Source organism: Erythrolamprus reginae, chromosome 8 (assembly GCF_031021105.1).
Source record: "Erythrolamprus reginae isolate rEryReg1 chromosome 8, rEryReg1.hap1, whole genome shotgun sequence".
Taxonomy (NCBI): Eukaryota; Metazoa; Chordata; class Lepidosauria; order Squamata; family Dipsadidae; genus Erythrolamprus; species Erythrolamprus reginae.
This window is the reverse complement of record NC_091957.1, coordinates 7,738,949-7,758,881: the sequence shown is the minus strand read 5'-3', so window position 1 is coordinate 7,758,881 and position 19,933 is coordinate 7,738,949. Positions and strand designations below refer to the sequence as shown.

Genomic DNA, 19,933 nt, shown 5'->3' with positions numbered 1-19,933 from the left:
TAGGTAGGTAGAATGATAGATAGATGGATAGATGGATAGATGGATAGACGGATAGACGGATAGACGGATAGACGGATAGACGGATAGACGGATAGACGGATAGATGGATGGATGGATGGATGGATGGGTGGATAGACAGACAGACAGGTAGGTAGGTAGATAAGGGAGGGAAAGAAGGAAGAAATAGCAATTGTTCCTATATACAGTGCTTGACAGTCCTTAAGTAATTTACAGCCTCTTCCCTCCCCCTACAATATAGGTCCTCATTTTACCCACCTTGGAAGGATGGGAGGCTGAGTTAACTTTGAGCTGGTGGTGAGATTTGAACTGCTGAACTGCAGTGCTGAACTCTAACCACTTTGCCACCCGGGCTCTTATGGCTGATAGAACCCTGGGCCTTGAGTCCTGAGTTCTAATCTTACTGAGCTTACATGAAGCTTTGCTTGAACCTAACTGAGTGTTTGGTGGTGGTGTTTTTACAAAACATTGTTAGGTCCACATCCCTTTTGCAGGTAAGATGGTCCGAATCCGCAGGGGCCACTTCTTAATTGCTGGTTTCCGACAGCAGCACAGCTGGTGGTGTGTTGGTGTCCTCACTTGTCCTCCCCACCCACCCACCCACCCAGTGTGATCTGTGAGCTGTCCTCTATTCTTCTCAAGGTTACTTGCAATAATGGAGGACAGAATGTCAACCACATCAGCCGCAGCCAAGGGAACCAAAGAAGCCAAAAGTCAGAAACTGCCAAAATTATATTTCAAAGCCATGAGAACAGCTCTGGAAGATGATCAAAGATGTTCTCCACTATCATTGGAACATTTCTTTGGTGCAGACTTCTGTAAGGGCAAGTGGGCTTCTTTCTCTCATTCCTTCCTTCCTTCCTTCCTTCCTCCCTTTGTCTTCCTCCTTTCTTTTCCTTCCTCTCACCCAATCTCCCACCCTTTTCCCCCTTCCTTCCTTCCTTCCTTCCTTCCTTCCTCCCTCCCTCCCTCCCTTTGTCTTCCTCCTTTCTTTTCCTTCCTCTCACCCAATCTCCCACCCTTTTTCCCCTTCCTTCCTTCCTTCCTACCTCCCTTTGTCTTCCTCCTTTCTTTTCCTTCCTCTCACCCAATCTCCCACCCTTTTTCCCCTTCCTTCCTCCCTCCCTCCCTCCCTCCCTTTGTCTTCCTCCTTTCTTTTCCTTCCTCTCACCCAATCTGCCACCCTTTCCTTCCTTCCTTCCTTCCTCCCTCCCTCCCTCTCTCTCTTTGTCTTTTTCCTTTCTTTTCCTTCCTCTCACCCAATCTCCCACCCTTTTTCCCTTCCTTCCTTCCTTCCTTCCTTCCTTTCTTCTTTCCTTCCTTCCTTCCTTCTTTCCTTAATTCCTTAATTCCTTCATCATTCTTTTGTTCCTTCCTTCCTTCATACCTCATACAATGAATGGTTGCAAGGACCGGGCATGGCTAGCCTAGTGAAGAAAATAGCAATAGCAGTAGTAATAACATTTAGACTTATATACCGCTTCATAGTGCTTTGACAGCCCTCTCTAAGCGGTTTACAGAATCAGCCTCTTGTCCCCCAATAATCTGGGTCCTCATTTACCCACCTCGGAAAGATGGGAGGCTGAGTCAACCTTGAGGCCGGTAGTGAGATTTGAACCGCTGAACTACAGCTGGCAGTTAGCTGAAGTAGCCTGCAGTGCTGCACTCCCTGTCTCTTGGTGGGGTACTTTGTTCAATGGTAGTAACTATGAGAGGGATCTTGGAGTCCTGGTGGACAACCATTTAAATAGGAGCCAGCCGTGTGCAGCAGCTGCCAAAAAAGCCAACACAGTTCTAGGCTGCATCAGCAGAGGGATAGAATCAAGATCACGTGAAGTGTTAATGCCACTATATAATGCCTTGGTAAGGCCACACTTGGAATACTGCATTCAGTTTTGGTTGCCACAATGTAAAAAGGATGTTGAGACTCTAGAAAGAGTGCAGAGAAGAGCAACGAAGATGATTAAGGGACTGGAGGCTCAAACAGAGGATGAATATTTGCAGGAACCAGGCATAGCTAGTCTAGTGAAGAGAAGGACCAGGAGAGACATGATAGCAGTCTTCCAATATTTGAGGGTCTGCCACAGAGAGGAGGGGGTCAGGCTATTTCCCAAGGCACCTGAAGGCCAGACAAGGAAAAATTATTTATTTGTTTATTTATTAGATTTGTATGCCACCCCTCTCCGAAGACTCAGGACGGCTAACAACAATATAAAAAGACAATGTAAACAAATCTAATATTAAAAACAATCTAAAAAACCCAATTTAAAGAACCACTCATACATACAAGCATACCATGTATAAATTCTATAAGCCTAGGGGGAAGGGAAATTTCAATTCCCCCATGCCTGACGACAGAGGTGGGTTTTAAGGAGCTTGCAAAAGGCAAGGAGGGTGGGGGCAACTCTGATATCTGGGAGGAGCTGGTTCCAGAGGGCCGGGGCCGCCACAGAGGGGGCATTTCTCCTGGGTCCCACCGAACGACATTGCTTAGTCGACGGGACCCGGAGAAGGCCAACTCTGTGGGACCTAACCGGTCGCTGGGATTTATGCGGCAGAAGGCGGTCCCAGAGATAATCTGGTTCGATGCCATGAAGGGCTTTATAGGTCATAACCAACACTTTGAATTGTGACCGGAAACTGATTGGCAGCCAATGCAGGCCACGGAGTGTTGTAGATACGTGGGCGAATCTGGGAAGCCCCACGATGGCTCTCGCGGCTGCGTTCTGCACGATCTGGAGTTTCCGAACACTTTTCAAAGGTAGCCCCATGTAGAGAGCATTGCAGTAATCGAACCTCGAGGTGATAAGGGCATGAGTGACTGTGAGCAATGACTCCCTGTCCAAATAGGGCCGCAACTGGTGCACCAGGCGAACCTGGGCAAACGCCCTCCTCGCCACAGCCGAAAGATGATTTTGCAATGTCAGCTGTGGATCGAGGAGGACGCCCAAGTTGCACACCCGCTCTGAGGGGGTCAATAGTTCCCCCCCCAGGGTAATGGACGGACAGATGGAATTGTCCTTGGGAGGCAATACCCACAGCCACTCCGTCTTGTCTGGGTTGAGTTTGAGTTTGTTCAAGGAGAGATTCAACCTGGAAATAAGGAGGAATTTCCTGGCAGTGACAACCATCAAACAATAGATCAAAAGTTGCCTTCAGAAGTTGCAGGAGCTTCATCACTGGAAGCTTTCAAGAAGAGACTGTCAGAAACAGTGTAGGGTCTCCTGCTTGGGGGGTTGGACTAGATGACCTAAAAGGCCCCTTCCAACCTTTGGTTAATCTGTTAATAAGGCAGAAAAGCAGAATTTGTTTTCTCTCAAGGACTCGGTCGGCGAGACGGGGAGGAGGGAATTGGCCGGGTGATCTTGGCATCAATTTCAGCTCAAGACTGATTCCATGGAGGGTTTTAATCATGAATCGTTCATTGTCGCTCTTTCCCCTTTATTCTATTTGAAGGAACAGAAGGAGCTGACTCACAGATCAGGGCAAGAACAAGCTGCTAACATCCACTGGCGGGAAAAAAGGGCAGGACATTTTTATTTTTTTTCCTATCAGCCTCTAAGAATCAAAACACCACCCTTTTTCCCTCTCGTGTAGTTAATGTTACTACATCTTTTGGTCTCGTTTCAAGAGGGAGAAATATTTTCCTGGCACGGACTAAGCAGGTCTCTTTTCTTTTTCATCGGGCTGTTCTATATTTCGACAAACCCCTTCTATAAATAGTCTTCCTTGGGTGGCTATTAAAAAAAACACAGAAGTTTTGATCAAGAGCAAAAGAAAGTCATTCTCTCGTTCTTTAGTTTAAAAAAAAAAGGATCATGAGTGCCCTGAAGGCACCAACATTTGGAGGTTTTCCAGTCTCGGAAGCCGGACGAAATGACGCCATCAAAACACAATCGCCAAACGGAGTGGGAGGCTTTTCCGAACGAGCTATGTCTGGGAGGGTCAGCTGGGGGGGAAACCTCAGTCTATGGGGCTTATGGGTCAGGATCAATGGTGAAACTTATTTACCGTACTTTTCAGAGTATAAGACACACCTTTGTCCTCCCTAAAAGAGGCTGATAATTTGGGTGCGTCCTTTACAGGGGTACCTCTACTTAAGAACTTAGTTCGTTCTGTGACAACACTCCGTGGCCTGCATTGGCTGCCGATCAGTTTCCGGTCACAATTCAAAGTGTTGGTCATAACCTTTAAAGCCCTACATGGCATTGGACCAGAATACCTCCGGAACCGCCTGCTACCGCAGAAATCCCAGCGGCCGATAAGGTCCCACAGAGTTGGCCTTCTCCAGGTCCCGTCGATTAAACAATGTCATCTGGCGGGCCCCAGGGGAAGAGCCTTCTCTGTGGCGGCCCTGGCCCTCTGGAATCAACTCCCCCCGGAGATTAGAACTGCTCCCACCCTCCTTGTCTTCCGTAAACTACTTAAGACCCACCTATACCGCCAGGCATGGGGGATTTGAGACACCTTTCCCCCAGGCTTATTATAATTTATGTTTGGTATGTATGTGCTGTTTGGTTTTTAATTATGATAGGGTTTTTAGGGTTTTTTTAATATTAGATTTGTGCCAGTATAATATTGTTTTTATCGTTGTTGTGAGCCGCCCCGAGTCTTCGGAGAGGGGCGGCATACAAATCTAATAATTTATTATTATTATTATTATTATTATTATTATTATTATTATTATTAATTATTAAGTGGAAATGTTCTTGAGTAGAAGCAATTTTTCCCATATGAATCAATGAAAAAGCAAATAATAATAATAATAATAATAATAATAATAATAATAATAATAATAATTTTTATTATTTATTAAATTTGTATGCCGCCCCTCTCCGTAGACTCGGGGCGCGGCTCACAACAATAGTAGCAAAACAATATGTAATACAAATCTAATAATTTAAACAAAAAACCCATAATTTAAAAACATGCACACAACACACCATACATAAACAATGTAGGCCTGGGGAAGTTATTTCAGTTTCCCCATGCCTGACGGCAGAGGTGGGTTTTAAGGAGTTTACGAAAGGCAAGGAGTGTGGGGGGCAATTTTAATCTCAGTGGGGAGCTGATTCCAGAGGGTTGGGGCTGCCACAGAGAAGGCTCTTCCCCTGGGTCCCGCCAGACGACATTGTTTAGTCGACAGGACCCGGAGAAGGCCAACTCTGTGGGACCTAATCGGTCGCTGGGATTCGTGCGGCATGCAAACCCATTAGGAAATAATTAAAAGCTCGGAATTTGGGTGGGAGGAGGAGGAGGAGGAAGAGGAGGAGGAGGAGAGTCGCTGCCGAAGGAAGAAGGTGAGGTCACGGGAATCAAAAAAATTCAAAACTTTAAGGCTTAAAAAAAAAGAGGGACTGAGGCGGCAAGGAGGAGAACGTGCCTTCCTCCGTTCGCTCTGGGCTGCCAAATCCTCCTTAAGCGCCACCGAAAGGCTCCTCTGGCAGCCCAGAAAAGCCTGAGATGGCCGGGATTAAAGAGGGAATGGCAGGAAATGGGCCAGGCCTTCGTGCCGCTCTCAAATTTCCTAGGAAATTTTTCCAGGCTCGAGTTCTTAAGTAGAAAATGGTTCTTAAGTAGAGGAAAAGAAATCTTGAACACCCAGTTCTTATCTAGAAAAGTTCTTAAGTAGAGGTGCCACTGTACTCTGAATATATTTTTTTTCCAGCCCTAACTAGCTGCTAAAGTTCTTCCCAGCTCTTACCTTGCAGGCTCTTTTATTGTTACTCTCTGTGAAGAATGTTTTCCAAGCCCTAAGTCTTTGCAGATTTTTTTCCCCATTGGTCTCACTTGCTCCAAATGCTTCTTTCCAGCCCTAACCAGGTGCTAACAATGTTCTCAACTCTTACTGGTTTGCAAGCTCTTTTATTGTTACTCTCTGCAAAGAATGTTTTCCAAGCCCTAAGTCCCTCTTGCTCTCTCCCTCCCCATCTCTCCCTCTTTCTCCTTCTCCCTCTCCTTCTCTCTCACTTTCTCTCTTTCTCTTTCTCCCCCTCCCTTTCTCTACCCATCTCTGTCCTTCCCTCTCTCTGTCCCTCCCTCTCTCCCTCCCTCTATCTCTCCTTCTCTCTCACTTTCCCTCTTTCTCTTTCTCTCTCCCCCTGTTTCTCCCTTTCTCCCTCTCCTTCTCCTTCTCTCCCACTCTCTCCCATCCCTTTCTCTCCCTCTCTCCTTCTCCCTCTCCTTCTCTCTCACTTTCTTTATCTCTCACTTTCTCCCTCTCTCCCTCCCTCTCTCCCTCTCCTTGTCTCTCATTTTCTCTCTCTCTTTCTCTCTGTGTCCCTCTCTCTCCCTCCCCCTTCCACTTTCTCCTTCCCTCTCCCTGTCTCTCACTTTCTCTCTCTCTCTCTTCTCCCCCCTTCCCTCCTTCCCTCCCTCACTAAAGATTTTGGAAATTCTTAAAACTCATACCTAGAGCAAGGAAATGTTTGTCCCCCGTTCTCTTCCCCAGAAATCCAAGGAATAATTGGAGTGTTTCATCTTGCCATCTATCAAAAGCCTCAAAAGGCTTCGTCAGCTCCTAATTTTTATGGCTTCTTTACAGGCTGTGCCAAAGCTTTCTTGAATCGCCACCAAGTCACACCGGGGTCCAAATAATAGTTACTGCTAAGACGGATTCCATATGGTTTAAGAACGATGTGCCATCCATCAAAACCAAGTTAATGGGGCAGCAAATGCTTTTAAAACTAGGCAACCGGTCTGAATTCATGTCTCTGGATACATCTCGTTCTTGATACGATTCTCAGATGGTCATTCCAGAAAGGTACACATTCATCTGCTTTTTCATGTTCCCCCGGCTTTATCGGTTCTGCTTTGAGTTTATTGCTGGCATAAAATACTCACAAAAAGAACTGAGAATGCTTCTCTCCCCTCTGGGGTACACTACTGTTCCAGTCTCCGCAGAGATAATATTACTAAGACAGAATGAGGTAGGAGGAGCAGGTGAAATGAGAAGCTAAGTGAGCCTTGGTTAAAAGCCAAGCTGTTTTCAGAACATTTATACGTGTGGTCACCAAGAATTGAAAATGACTTGGTGGCATGTAATTCATCATATATATATACAGACAGACAGACAGGTAGGTAGGTAGGTAGGTAGATAGATAAGATTAATAGATATAGATAAGTAGGTAGGTAAGTAGGTAGGAAGGAAGGTAGGAAGGTGGGTAGAAAGATAGATAGATAGATAGATAGATAGATGATAGATAGATTGATAGATAGATAGATAAGATTAAAATAGATAGATAGATAGGTAGGTAGGTAGGTAGGTAGGTAGATAGATAGATAGATAGATAGATAGATAAGATTAATAGATATAGATAGATAGGTAGGTAGGAAGGAAGGAAGGTAGGTGGGTAGATAGATGATAGCTAGATAGATAAATACATAAGATTAATAGATATAGATAGAAAGATGGATGGATGGATGGATGGATGGATGGATAGATAGATAGATAGATAGATAGATAGATAGATAGATAGATGTAGGTATAGATAATCCCATTTTTATGGAGTGACAAGCATCAGAGGTGGTACTTAAGTATCATTCATAGTTATTATTATTTATTTATTGGATTTATATGCTATTTAAATCTGATTAATAAATAAAGAAATAAATTCAGTGCTGCTTTAATTTCAAACATGCACTACATGGACGGTTGCAACTCCAGAACCACCTGTAGGACATGCGCAGATGGAATACACATATGATTTGCAGGTGCTTACCTGTGAAGAGAACTGGGATCAAAGCAGGTTTTGGTGACATCCGTGATCTCCGGGTTGCAGCAATCCCCACCGTCAAAGTTGTACTTCTCGAAGTTGCAATCCATGTCACAGACGCCGTTCTGTTTCTTCTTGTTGTAGTAGAAGTGGCGCATGTGGCGGCAATCCCCTCCGTCGAAGCCGGTCAACGTATGGTTGCACTCCGGATCACAGCTGTCGTCGCCGATCTTGCTGATGTCGCAGTTGGCCAGGATCAGGCGGTTGCGAAGGGAGGAATCATTGATCTCCAGCACCTCTATTTCCCACGAGATGTTGTAGGGCCCGAAGGCATCGTTCAGTTGCCGGTGCTGGTACTCTATCTGTTGCTGGCTAATGGTCGGGTTGCGGTGATGGTCGTCGTAAAGGTTCACCACGCGGTAGCGCACCACCTTCCTGTGACGGAAGGTTGGGATCCGGTTGTAGCTGGCGATAACCTCCACATTGTCGCAAACCGTTTGGCCACAAAGAGGAGGCTCCAGGCTGGTGTCCAACAGGTAGCCAGAGTGGGAGGTGAACTCGGTCAGCGGAAGATGTGGGGTGTCCTTCATGGGGGACCAGTTGCTTTTCACATTCAGTAAAGTCTCTTGAAACACTAGCTGAGGTAGAGGGACACCTACTTCGTGAGCCACCAGAGTCATGTCCATCAGTATCTCCTTCTGCGAACGGACTGTCCTCCAAAGACTAAAATGTTCTACGTATCCTCGAAAATTTTGGTTTAGGGCATTGCCACCCAGCATAAGGATCTTACATTTCAAAGTCAAAGGGCTGAAGATACTCCCCACCTGTTCTCTGCTGGCCGCCACTTGGGCACCGTTGACGTACATCTTCATCAAACGCCCATCGTAAGTGACGGCGAGGTGGACCCACTGATTCAGAAGGTAGCTATGATGATCGGTGATGGTGGTGGCCTTCCGGGCACGGTCGGTCTTCAGTGAGAAAAAATAGCGAGGATCCCGATTACCTTGGTCACTGATGTTGTTGATTCCCAAAACCCATCCTCGGTCCAAGGTGGTGTAAGAACATTTGTCGTATAGTCCTACGTGTCGCCCAACACAAAAAGAAAAGAAAGGAAAAGAGAGTGAATATGAGTGAGTATCACATCACATAAAACTTCATGAACTCAATCTGTGTAGTCTGGAGGACAGAAGGGAAAGGGGGGATATGATCGAAACATTTAAATATGTTAAAGGGTTATATAAGTTTTAGGAGGGAAGTGTTTTTAATAGGAAAATGAACACAAGGACAAGGGGGCTTGTATCCTAACATTTTTATTAATATGGATTGTTTCCTCATTACTTATTTGATCCCTATGACAATCATTAAGTATTGTACATTATGATTCTTGACAAATGTATCTTTTTATTTTATGTACACTGAGAACATATGCACCAAAGACAAATTCCTTGTGTGTGCAATCATACTTGCCAAATAAAACTATTCTATTCTATTCTATTCTACTCTATTCTTTCTCAGTGCTTACTTGAGCCCATCCATCATTCCAGCATCCAGCAGAAAGTTGTCTAATATCAGCATCACGAGAACTCCCTTACATGCCCCTTGATTTATTCAACCAAATCCTCATTATATCAAACAATTCATTAGCGAAATTCTCAGAACCTTCCTCCAAAATGGCAAAATTCCTAGAACTCGTAGGTACAAATCCGCGCCCGAGAGAAGGGAGGAATATAAGCTACTTATTTGTGCATGAAAGGTAGAGGATGTTTCATCTCACATTATCGAACGCTGCGTTAATAAGCTATGAACAGGTTTTGAACGTTTTTCCGGAAAGAATTCCTGGGAACTGGTTAGGGAATCTCTCAAAAGGACTTAAAGAACTAAATGATTTGGAAGAAGGTCGATAAAATAATGAGGACTGATATGAGAAGTATAATACCTGTAGTAGCTTATAGAAAACTATACAAATGAGTAAAAGGTTTTTTATTTGGCATTTGGTTATGTTAAAATGGATGGAGGGAAAAAAGAATGATAAATTTAAAATTAACAAAATATGAATAACCAAATCTGGCTTAAAATAAAAAGGCATGAGAAAGAGTAACTACTGTATCACAGTAAATTAAGCTAATAGTGATTAATTTTTTTGGGGGGGAGGTATTTGTTTGAAATCAATTGGTGGATATGCCAGAAGACAAAATGAGACTTATATCTTTTTCTCTTTTTTTAGAAGCACAAAAATTTCATGAAAATATACCTGAAATAAATTATCTTACATATTAAGAATATATGATTGATTTAAAAATGGATAAACGTGCGGGTGGGTGTGTACATACATACACAGTTTATATAGTAGATAATGTATATTTTTGTGCGCCTGTGTGTAATATGTATGTACACATATGTACATATATACATAGAACTAAATAGTATATTTTGGATGTTTATCATTAATAGTAAATAGATATGGAAATTTTATCTTTGAGGCGAGGAGAGGCGGGGCACGCTAACCCTAACCCTTCATGTGAGTGACATCAAATTGGCCACCTTTAAGCCAGTCACATGACCTTTAAGCCACCACCATCCGGTCACGTGATTGTCAAGCCACTCCCATCTGGTCAGCAAGCCACACCCACAAAACAAGCCACACCCACAGTGTGGTAGTAAAACCTTTGCAGCCCTTCACTGCTCAGCTCCTACATTCTGCCTGAGCCAGATCAGGAAAGACCTACCTTCACATCTTACATCCTAAATTGCTGATACAAGGAAACAGACAGTGGATGGGTCCAATTTATATCCCCCCCTTTTTTTGTGTGTATTTTTAGAGACCTGTGCAACTAAAAAAAAAGTGAAAGGGCTAGCTTTCTAATAATAGGGAGCTGTGTTTTTGTTTGTGGAGGAAACACTTAGCTGTGGTATTCCATACTTACGGTTGACTTTGCCACAAACCCACTAAGACTCAAACGGCGTTGAAATGAAGCCAAGATACAGCTTATTACAATAACGCTCCTCTGGCTGTTTTAACAACAGCTTCCATTCCTTTTTTTCCCTTTCCTTGTGTCTTTCTAAACAGGGTTGCGGTGTTGGCAAAATGGCACATGACCAGTGAACGGGTCATAATGATTATAAAATATAACCAGCTGACTCGGCCTTCCATCCTTCCAAGGTGGTTAAAATGAGGACCCAGATTGTTGGGGGCAATATGCTGATTCTGTAAACTGCTTAGCAGTGAAAGTTTCCTTGTCTCCTATTCTATTCTATTCTATTCTATTCTTCATTCCAATGTTATTCTATCCTATCCTATCCTATTCCATTCCATTCCATTCCATCTATCTAAATCTAAATAAATAAATAATAAATAAACAAACAAACAAACAAATAAATAAATAAATTCCACTCCATTCCATGCCATCCTACCCTACCCTATCCATCCCTCCCTCTCTCCCTCTCTCCATCCATCCATCCATCCACCTACCCACCTATCTGTGGTACCTACCTAACCATCTATCATGTCTGTCTCTCTGCCTGCCTACCTACCTACGTTCCTACTTACCTTCCCGCTTACCTACCTACCATGTTTCCCTGAAAATAAGATGCTGCCTTATATTTTTATGAACCTTGAAAACTCTTATTGCCATGGCACTCAAAAGCCCAATTGGGCTTATTATCACGGGATGTCTTATTTTGGAGGAAACAGGGCTCATGTAGCGAATGATTTTAAGAAGCAATAGTCAACTGAAGGCGTTACAACTTATGAACTCAAGCCAATGAACAGCTCAGAGGTGGCACCCAAGCAAGCAGAACTGCCCCCTGTTTGCCTTTCACAAATGAGGAGGCGGAAAGGGTGATGGAAACATGAGTGGCGGTTACGAAGACGGAGGGGGACAGGACCCTGTTTATATCAAAATTTCCAGGAAGAGAGGTCTGGGTGGAGATAGGCCACCAGCCAATGTTCTTCAGGGGGGGAAAAAACCCAAGGAGAGCTAATTTCCCCCTGAGTAACTTCTGGAACATGTCACGGCTTTGATGGCTGGGATAATCCAACCCAAGGTGACAGGTCTTAAGTTATGAAAGGGGAATTTCGGTCAACAATCAAAGCTTGCAGTCAAAAGGCCCATGGACGGGGAGGGAAAAAAGGTTCTTTCTCCTTTGCATGCTTTAATCACTTCGTATCAAATTTGCCACAGAACGCTTGAAAGAGCAACAATTCTACAAGAACCTATCTGGAGCTTTCTTTTGGGCAGTGGGAAATAATTAAAAGAGACAGATTTGGGTTAACTATTTCCATGGTGCATGCGACGGAATAAAGTTGGGGATGATTGACCCAAAGCGTTGCCAAAAGTCAGCAGAGATTTCTTGGGCTGGTGGGTAGAGTTAGAAAAAACCCCAAAGAGCGGAGAAAACTTTCCTTCGCTGAGCTCAAAACTCTTCTATCTCTTTCTTCCAGAGGGAACCTGCAAGAAATTGTTAATAGGCTCAGACTCAACCCCGACAACATAGAAACATAGAAGACTGGTAGCAGAAAAAGACCTCATGGTCCATATGGTCTGCCCTTACACTATTTCCTGTATTTTATGTTAGGATGGATCTATGTTTATCCCAGGCATGTTTAAATTCACTTACTGTGGATTTACCAACCACATCTGCTTGAAGTTTGTTCCAAGCATCTACTACTCTTTCAGTAAAATAATATTTTCTCATGTTCCTTCTGATGTTTTCCCCAACTAACCTCAGGTTTGCCCCCTTGTTCTTGTGTTCCCCTTCCTATTAAAAACACTTCCCTCCTAAACCTTATTTAACCCTTTGACATATTTAAATATTTTGATCATGTCCCCACTTTCCCTTCTGTCCTCCAGACTATACAGATGGAGTTCATGACGTCTTTCCTGATAAGTTTTATGCTTAAGACCTTCCACCATTTTAGTAGCCCATCTTTGGACCTGTTCAATTTGATCAATATCTTTTTGTAGGTGAGGCCTCCAAAACTGAACACAGTATTCCAAATGTGGACTAGATGGACCAGGAGGTCTTTTTCTTCCGTCAATCTTCTGTGTTTCTATGTTAAGAAAGAAAGAAAGGAAGGAAGGAAGGAAGGAAGGAAGGAAAGGAAGAAAGGAAGGAAGGGAGGGAGGGAGGAAGGGAAGGTAAATGAAGGAAAGGAAGGAAGGAAGGAAGGAAGGAAGGAAGGAAGGAAAGGAAGGAGGGAAGGAAGGAAGGAAAGGAAGGAAGGAAGGAAGGAAGGAAAGAAAGAAAGACAGACAGGAAGGAAGGAAGGAAGGAAGGAAGGAAGGAAGGGAAAGGAAGGAAGGAAGGAACGGAAGAAAGGAAGGAAGAAAGGAAGGAAGGAAGGAAGGAAGGAAAGACAGACAGACAGAAAGAAAGAAAGAAAGAAAGAAAGAAAGAAAGAAAGAAAGAAAGAAAGAAGGCCTATATTCCCAACTGGGTTAAGTGTAGAAGCATTTTTTAAACGAAATATCCTTCACAATACTTATAAACCTCATTTTCCACATGGGTGGCAATCAGAAAGAGACCAGATTTCTGCAAGAGAGAGAGATGCTTCTGTAGGTAGGGAGCCACGTTATCTGTCAAAGAGATTCCTATAAGCAGCAGAAAAACCTCAAATCTTGCAGGACCCCCTGCTTTCCAAGCCAGCAAGGAAATATACGAGGGGCTCCAAAATTCCCCAAACCTGCCTCTTTCCCTTTTCAACTTGGAGGAGGAGGGGGGGGGTCTGTTTGCGAGCCAGGAGATGGGACCACCTCTCCATCCCACAATTGAAAACACGCGAGCAAGCCCAATTCGATCCCCTTTTCATGCCGAAGCCAGGGGAGGCCCTCCCTGCGGTGGGAAACCAAAAACCTCGGCCGTGAAGCCAGAAACGCCAGGGAAACGTGTACACAACCTGATTTCTTAACAAGGCTGGTGGGAATACAAGGAGTTGCAGGCTAGACCAAACAGCCAAGCCAGCGAGAATCCTCCAGAGGCTTGTCTCTCCCACTGGCGGAGCGCGCAAACACACCCAATTTGAAATAATCGTCCGCAGCATCACTCAAAGGTCTCTCGCCTCCCTGGCTGACAAAGGGGTCTCTCCCCCCACCCCGCCCCCCCACGCAGGCTGGCTCGGTTTCCCCCAGTAACAGTTGTAAATCTCACACTGTTTTCTTTCCGCTCTAAACGCCAGGTCTCTCTCTCGCCTTTCGGTCCCTCCTTTCCTTCCAAACTCCAGGATAATGGAAAGCAGAGATTGGGGGCTCGGGAAACGTTGTAGGATGCTGCGCAGAACCCACCCAAAAGCATCCTTTGGGGTCTCGTAGGTGATGGAGTTTCACCTCTGAAGGGTGGAGTTTATTCATCAGCGCTCAACGTGTTTGCTTTCCCTGTGTTCTGTCGGGCTCTCTGGTAGAATCCTCCCAAAAATTCACAGATACAAATTTCAGACACACACACACACACGTTTGAAAATTCAAAACAATGTTCTTTATAATGAAAATTAACTGAAACCGAGCCCTCTTTTGGTATAGCAAAGAGCCCTCGTCTCCAAACAAACTGGTAATTTGTACAAGTCCCTTAATTCACAGTCCTTCTTTCACAAAGTGAAACACACTTTGCCCTGGTTTAGTTTCAAAGCGGGGAAAAATCAGCACGCAAAAAGTCTAAGTCAGTAAAGCAGTCACGAAACACAACGATCAGATAATCCTCCACAATGGCCAAACCCACAGGCTGCTCTTTAAAGCAGCCTCACTAATGACCACAGCCCCACCCAACCACAGGTGGCCTCATTTTCTTTGATAATAATCTCTCAGTTGTTGCTGCCTATGCATCGCTCTCCGCATGCGTGATTGCATCATTAACTCTTGTTCTGAATCCAAGGAGGAGCTAGATAATTGATCTCCTTCTGAGCTGTCTGCCCCACTCTCCTCCTCCCTGTCACTCATGTCTTCTTGGTCAGAGGAGCCTTCATCATCAGATTCCACCGGGGGCAAAACAGGCCTGCAGCATGTGGATGTCTCCCCCACATCCACAGTCCTTGGGGCAGGAGCTGGGCCAGAGCTAACCACAACACCCTGTTTGGTGTGTTTTCTTGATGGGCTTCTAGTGGGTCAAGGGCAGTAATTGTATGTTGAGATTGGTCTTTGGCGTCATACCAAACAAACAAATCAGGAGAGAAGCAACTTACAACTAAGGAGAAATTTCCTGACAGTTAGAACAATGAATCCGTGGAACAGCTTGCCTCCAGAAGTTGTGAATGCTCCAACCCTGGAAGTTTTTAAGAAAACGTTGGATCACCGGTTGTCTGAAACAAAGGGTTGAGAACCCCTGGCCTATGTCCATATATATATAGATTGATTGATTTGATTTGATTTGATTTGTATGCCGCCCCTCTCCGAAGACTCGGGGAGGCTAACAACAATAAAAAGACAATGTAAACAAATCTAATATTAAAAATAATCTAAAAAACCCCAATTTAAAGAACCACTCATACATACAAGAATACCATGTATAAATTCTATAAGCCTTAGGGGGAATTGAAATTTTAATTCCCCCATGCCTGACGACAGAGGTGGGTTTTAAGGAGCTTGCGAAAGGCAAGGAGGGTGGGGGCAACTCTGATATCTGGGGGGAGCTGGTTCCAGAGGGTCGGGGCCGCCACAGAGAAGGCTCTTCTCCTGGGTCCCGCCAAACGACATTGCTTAGTCGACGGGACCCAGAGAAGGCCAACTCTGTGGGACCTAACCAGTCGCTGGGATTCGTGCGGCAGAAGGCGGTCCCGGAGATATTCTGGTCCGATGCCATCTGCTCAAAAATAAATAAATAAAGGGAACAGTCAAATAACGCACCCTAGATCTGAATGAATGAAATACTCTCCTTGAATACTTTGTTCTGTACAAAGGTGAACGTGCTGACAACATGTGGAATTGATGGTCAATCAGTGTTGCTTCCTAAGTGGACGGTTTGATTTCACAGAAGTTTGATTTACTTGGAGTTACCAGTATATTGTATTGTTTAAGTGTTCCCTTTATTTTTTCCCAGCAGTGGGTATGTGTGTCTCTGTGTGTGTGTGTGTATGAAGGTCTTGGTATATTTGGGTTTCTTCCCCTGTAAGTTTCATAGATTCCTGGGGACGTTTCGACGAGGTTCCTTGTCACCAGGAATCTCTGAAACCTACATGGGAAAAAACCCAAATATACCAAGACCTTAATATCTGTACCTATGAAAATCTATGAAAACATGTGTGTATGTGTGTGTGACTTTTTTGTTGAGTATATAGATCTATAGTAGCCTCCCTTCCTTTTCATTATTAGCAAATATACATACATACATACATACATACATACATACATACATACATACATACATACATACATAGCTGAAGGGATCAGATCTGGTGGCCTAGAAGGCCCAGGATCAAATCCCAGTAAGGGTATGGCTAGCTGATGAGGCCAGAACAAGGCCGAAATAGCGCTATCATAGTCTCCCTTAATTTTAAATATCCAGCAAAAACATGTGACACATACAGAACATAGTTTGGCTATGAATATATTAACTGCCTTGAAATGGCCCTGGGTTGGGCCTAGAGGCAAAAAGGAGCTGTGACGTTCCTTCAATATACCAGGGTGATCCAACAGAAAAAAGATATAACGCCGAAGGGATCAGATCTGGTGGCCTAGAGGTTAATTCTCTGCCTTACAAGGCAGAAGCCCCAGGATCAAATCCCAGTAAGGGTATGGCTAGCTGATGAGGCCAGAACAAGGCCGAAATAGCACTATCCTAGTCTCCCTTAATTTTAAAAATTCAGCAAAAACATGTGGCATATATATATTATTAAACAATATTAATAAATATTAAACATACACCTAACACAGTGCTCAGTGATCTGTGCACCCCACCACCAAAATCAGGGTATGCTTTATACGATATATAACCTTTTAAACTACGATCAACATGTTTATTTCCTTATTATAAAGTAATTCCAACTTATTCTTCATAGCTTTGTCTTTGTTTAATTATAGTTGCAGTTTAGGCCTGTACTAAAAATATGTTTATGGCTCTCGGCAACGAAATGTGGAAGCCGATCTGTTGCATTTATTATGAATGAACGGCCCATTGATTGGGTTGCGCAATTCAGTTCCTTTTTTTACAACGAATGAATATTAGATAGTCAAGATGATTAAGGGCCTGGAGGTTAAAACATATGAAGAACGGTTGCAGGAACTGGGCCTGGCTAGCCTAGTGAAGAGAAGGTCCAGGGGAGAGAGGATAGCAGTGTTGCAATATCCCAGGGGTTGCCACAAAGAAGAGGGAGTCAAGCTATTTTCCATAGCAGTGTTTCCCAACCTTGGCAACTGCTGGCTGGGGAATTCTGGGAGTTGAAGTCCAAATATCTTCAAGTTGCCAAGGTTGGGAAACACTTCTCCATAGAAACATAGAAACATAGAAGATTGACGGAAGAAAAAGACCTCATGGTCCATCTAGTCTGCCCTTATATTATTTCCTGTATTTTTATCATAGGATGGATCTTTGTTTATTCCAGGCACGTTTAAATTCAGTTACTGTGGATTTACCGATCACGTCTGCTGGAAGTTTGTTCCAACCATCTACTACTCTTTCAGTAAAATAATATTTTGAGGGATTGCCACAGAGCGGAGGGGGTCAAGCTATTCTTCAAAGCACCCAAAGGCCAGGCAAGGAGCAATGGATGGAAACTGATCAAGGAGAGGTTCAATATGGAGGAATTTTTCTGACAGCAAGAGCAATCAACCGATGGAACAGAAGTTGCCTTCAGAAGATGTGGGAGCATCACCACTGGAGGCTTTCAAGAAGAGACTGGACTACCATCTGTCAGAAATGACGTAGGGTCTCCTGTTTGTGCAGGGGGTTGGACTAGGTGACCTACAAGGTCCATTCCAGTTCTATTCTTATTGATTGATTCAGCCTAGAAAGTTTAGAACTAAGACGCCTTAAACAAGATCTAAGTATTGCCCACAAGATCATATGCTGCAACGTCCTGCCTGTCGGCGACTACTTCAGCTTCAACCACAACAACACAAGTGCACACAACAGATTTAAATTTAATATTAACCGCTCCAAACTTGACTGTAAAAAATATGACGTCAGTAACCGAGTTATCAAAGCGTGGAACTCATTACCAGACTCCATAGTGTCATCCCCAAACCCCCAACACTTTACCCTTAGATTATCTACGGTTGACCTATCCAGATTCCTAAGAGGTCAGTAAGGGGCGAGTACAAGTGCACTAGAGTGCCTTCCGTCCCCTGTCCTATTGCTCTCCTATATCTCCTCTACCTTTCTTCAATTCCTATATCTCTTCTTCTATTCTTTCATTGGTATGTTCTATTACTATACCTTCTTTTCTATTATTTCTTAGATATATTTTACTATGAGTATCTCCTCTATAACCTTCATCATGTATTTTATTATGTGTATATAGATATATACCCACTACAACCCTCATTGTGTATTGGACAAAATAAATAAATAAAAATAAAATAAAATAAGGAGAATATTTTTCTGACAGCGAGAACAATCAACCCATGGAACAGAAGCTGCCTTCAGAAGTTGTGGGAGATTCACAACTGGAGGCTTTCAAAAAGAGACTGGATTGCCCACTGTCAGAAATGATGTAGGGCAATGGTTCTCAACCTGGGGGTCAAATGACCGTTTCCCAGGGGTCGCCTAAGACCACGGGAAAACACCAATTCCCCACGGTATTAAGAATTAAAGTTTCTATTCTGGCGCCTTGGAACATATTTTTACAATCCGGCATTTACAAGGGGGGGATGTCCCTCTGACCTTCCTGCCAATCAGCTCAAAGCTCTGTAGGGAGAATTGGCACTAGACTTATGGTTGGGGGTCACCACAACACGAGGAACTGTATTAAGCGGCCGTGGCATTAGAAAGGTTGAGAACCACTGGTGTAGGTCTCCTGCTTCAGCGGGGGGTTGGACTAGATGACCTACAAGGTGCCTTCCAATTCTGTTATTATGTTACATGCCTGTGGCAGGTGATATACTGTATAAACTTTGGAAGAAAACCACAGCAAGGAACAAAAGCTGCATTACTAATAATATCCGGCGGTACCTCCGGAACCGCCTGCTACCGCACGAATCCCAGCAGCCGATAAGGTCCCATAGAGTTGGCCTTCTCCGGGTCTCGTCAACTAAACAATGTCGTCTAGCGGGCCCCAGGGGAAGAGCCTTCTCTGTGGCGGCCCCGGCCCTCTGGAATCAACTCCCCCCGGAGATTAGAACTGCTCCCACCCTCCTTGCCTTCCGTAAACTACTTAAGACCCACCTATACCGCCAGGCATGGGGGATTTGAGACACCTTTCCCCCAGGCTTATTATAATTTATGTTTGGTATGCATGTGCTGTTTGGTTTTTAATTATGATAGGGTTTTTTTAATATTAGATTTGTGCCAGTATAATATTGTTTTTATCGTTGTTGTGAGCCGCCCCGAGTCTTCGGAGAGGGGCGGCATACAAATCTAATAAATTATGATTATGATTATTATTATTATTATTATTATTATTATTATTATTATTATTATCATCATCATCATCATCATCATCATCATCATCATCACATGCTTCAGAATAGCCTGGTCCTGTTTTCACAGCCATTGATCTTATATCTCTGAAGGCTTTAGGGCCAAGGTGTATGATCCCACCACTTGTGATAGTGTGTGTGTGTGTGAGAGAGAGAGAGAGAAAGAGAGAGAGGGAGGGAGAGGGAGAGAGAGAGAGAGATCTCAGATTGCCTTGCCTCCTCTCTGCAAACAGCTCGGTCTCAAGGTACAAAGGAAGGATGGAAAGAAGAAAATCAACGTTTATCAGATGCCTTCTCTTTGCTTTTGTCAAGCTACGGCAAACAGATGACAACGTGGGCAAGATATCGCAGGGGGGAGAGCGAAGAAACCAGAATCAAGGACAGAAAGATAGAGAGAGAAAGGACCCAGAAGGGGACGATAAGGTAAGAAAACAACAAAGAGGTAAGCAGAGTAAACGATCCAGGTGTTTGCATCAGAAAACAGGATAACAGCTCTAATGTCTAACTGGGAGATGGGGTGGGGTGGGGGGGTTGCAGTGGAAGCTTATCATATTACAGGGTTTTAGATTAAGGCTAGCTGCCCATCATCCCAGCACATTGCATTCTACAGAGCAAGATCGAATTCAACTCTTCTCTTCT

At 43.9% G+C, this 19,933-nt stretch overlaps 1 protein-coding gene across 1 annotated transcript in view; it reads right to left on the bottom strand.

The window, feature by feature from the left end:
• Nucleotides 1-19,933, bottom strand: part of PAPPA (pappalysin 1) — a 157,816-nt gene that overhangs the window by 118,609 nt on the left and 19,274 nt on the right. The window contains 1 exon segment of the mRNA XM_070759604.1: nt 7,740-8,811. Within this exon segment, the coding sequence (XP_070615705.1) occupies nt 7,740-8,811 (1,072 nt within the window).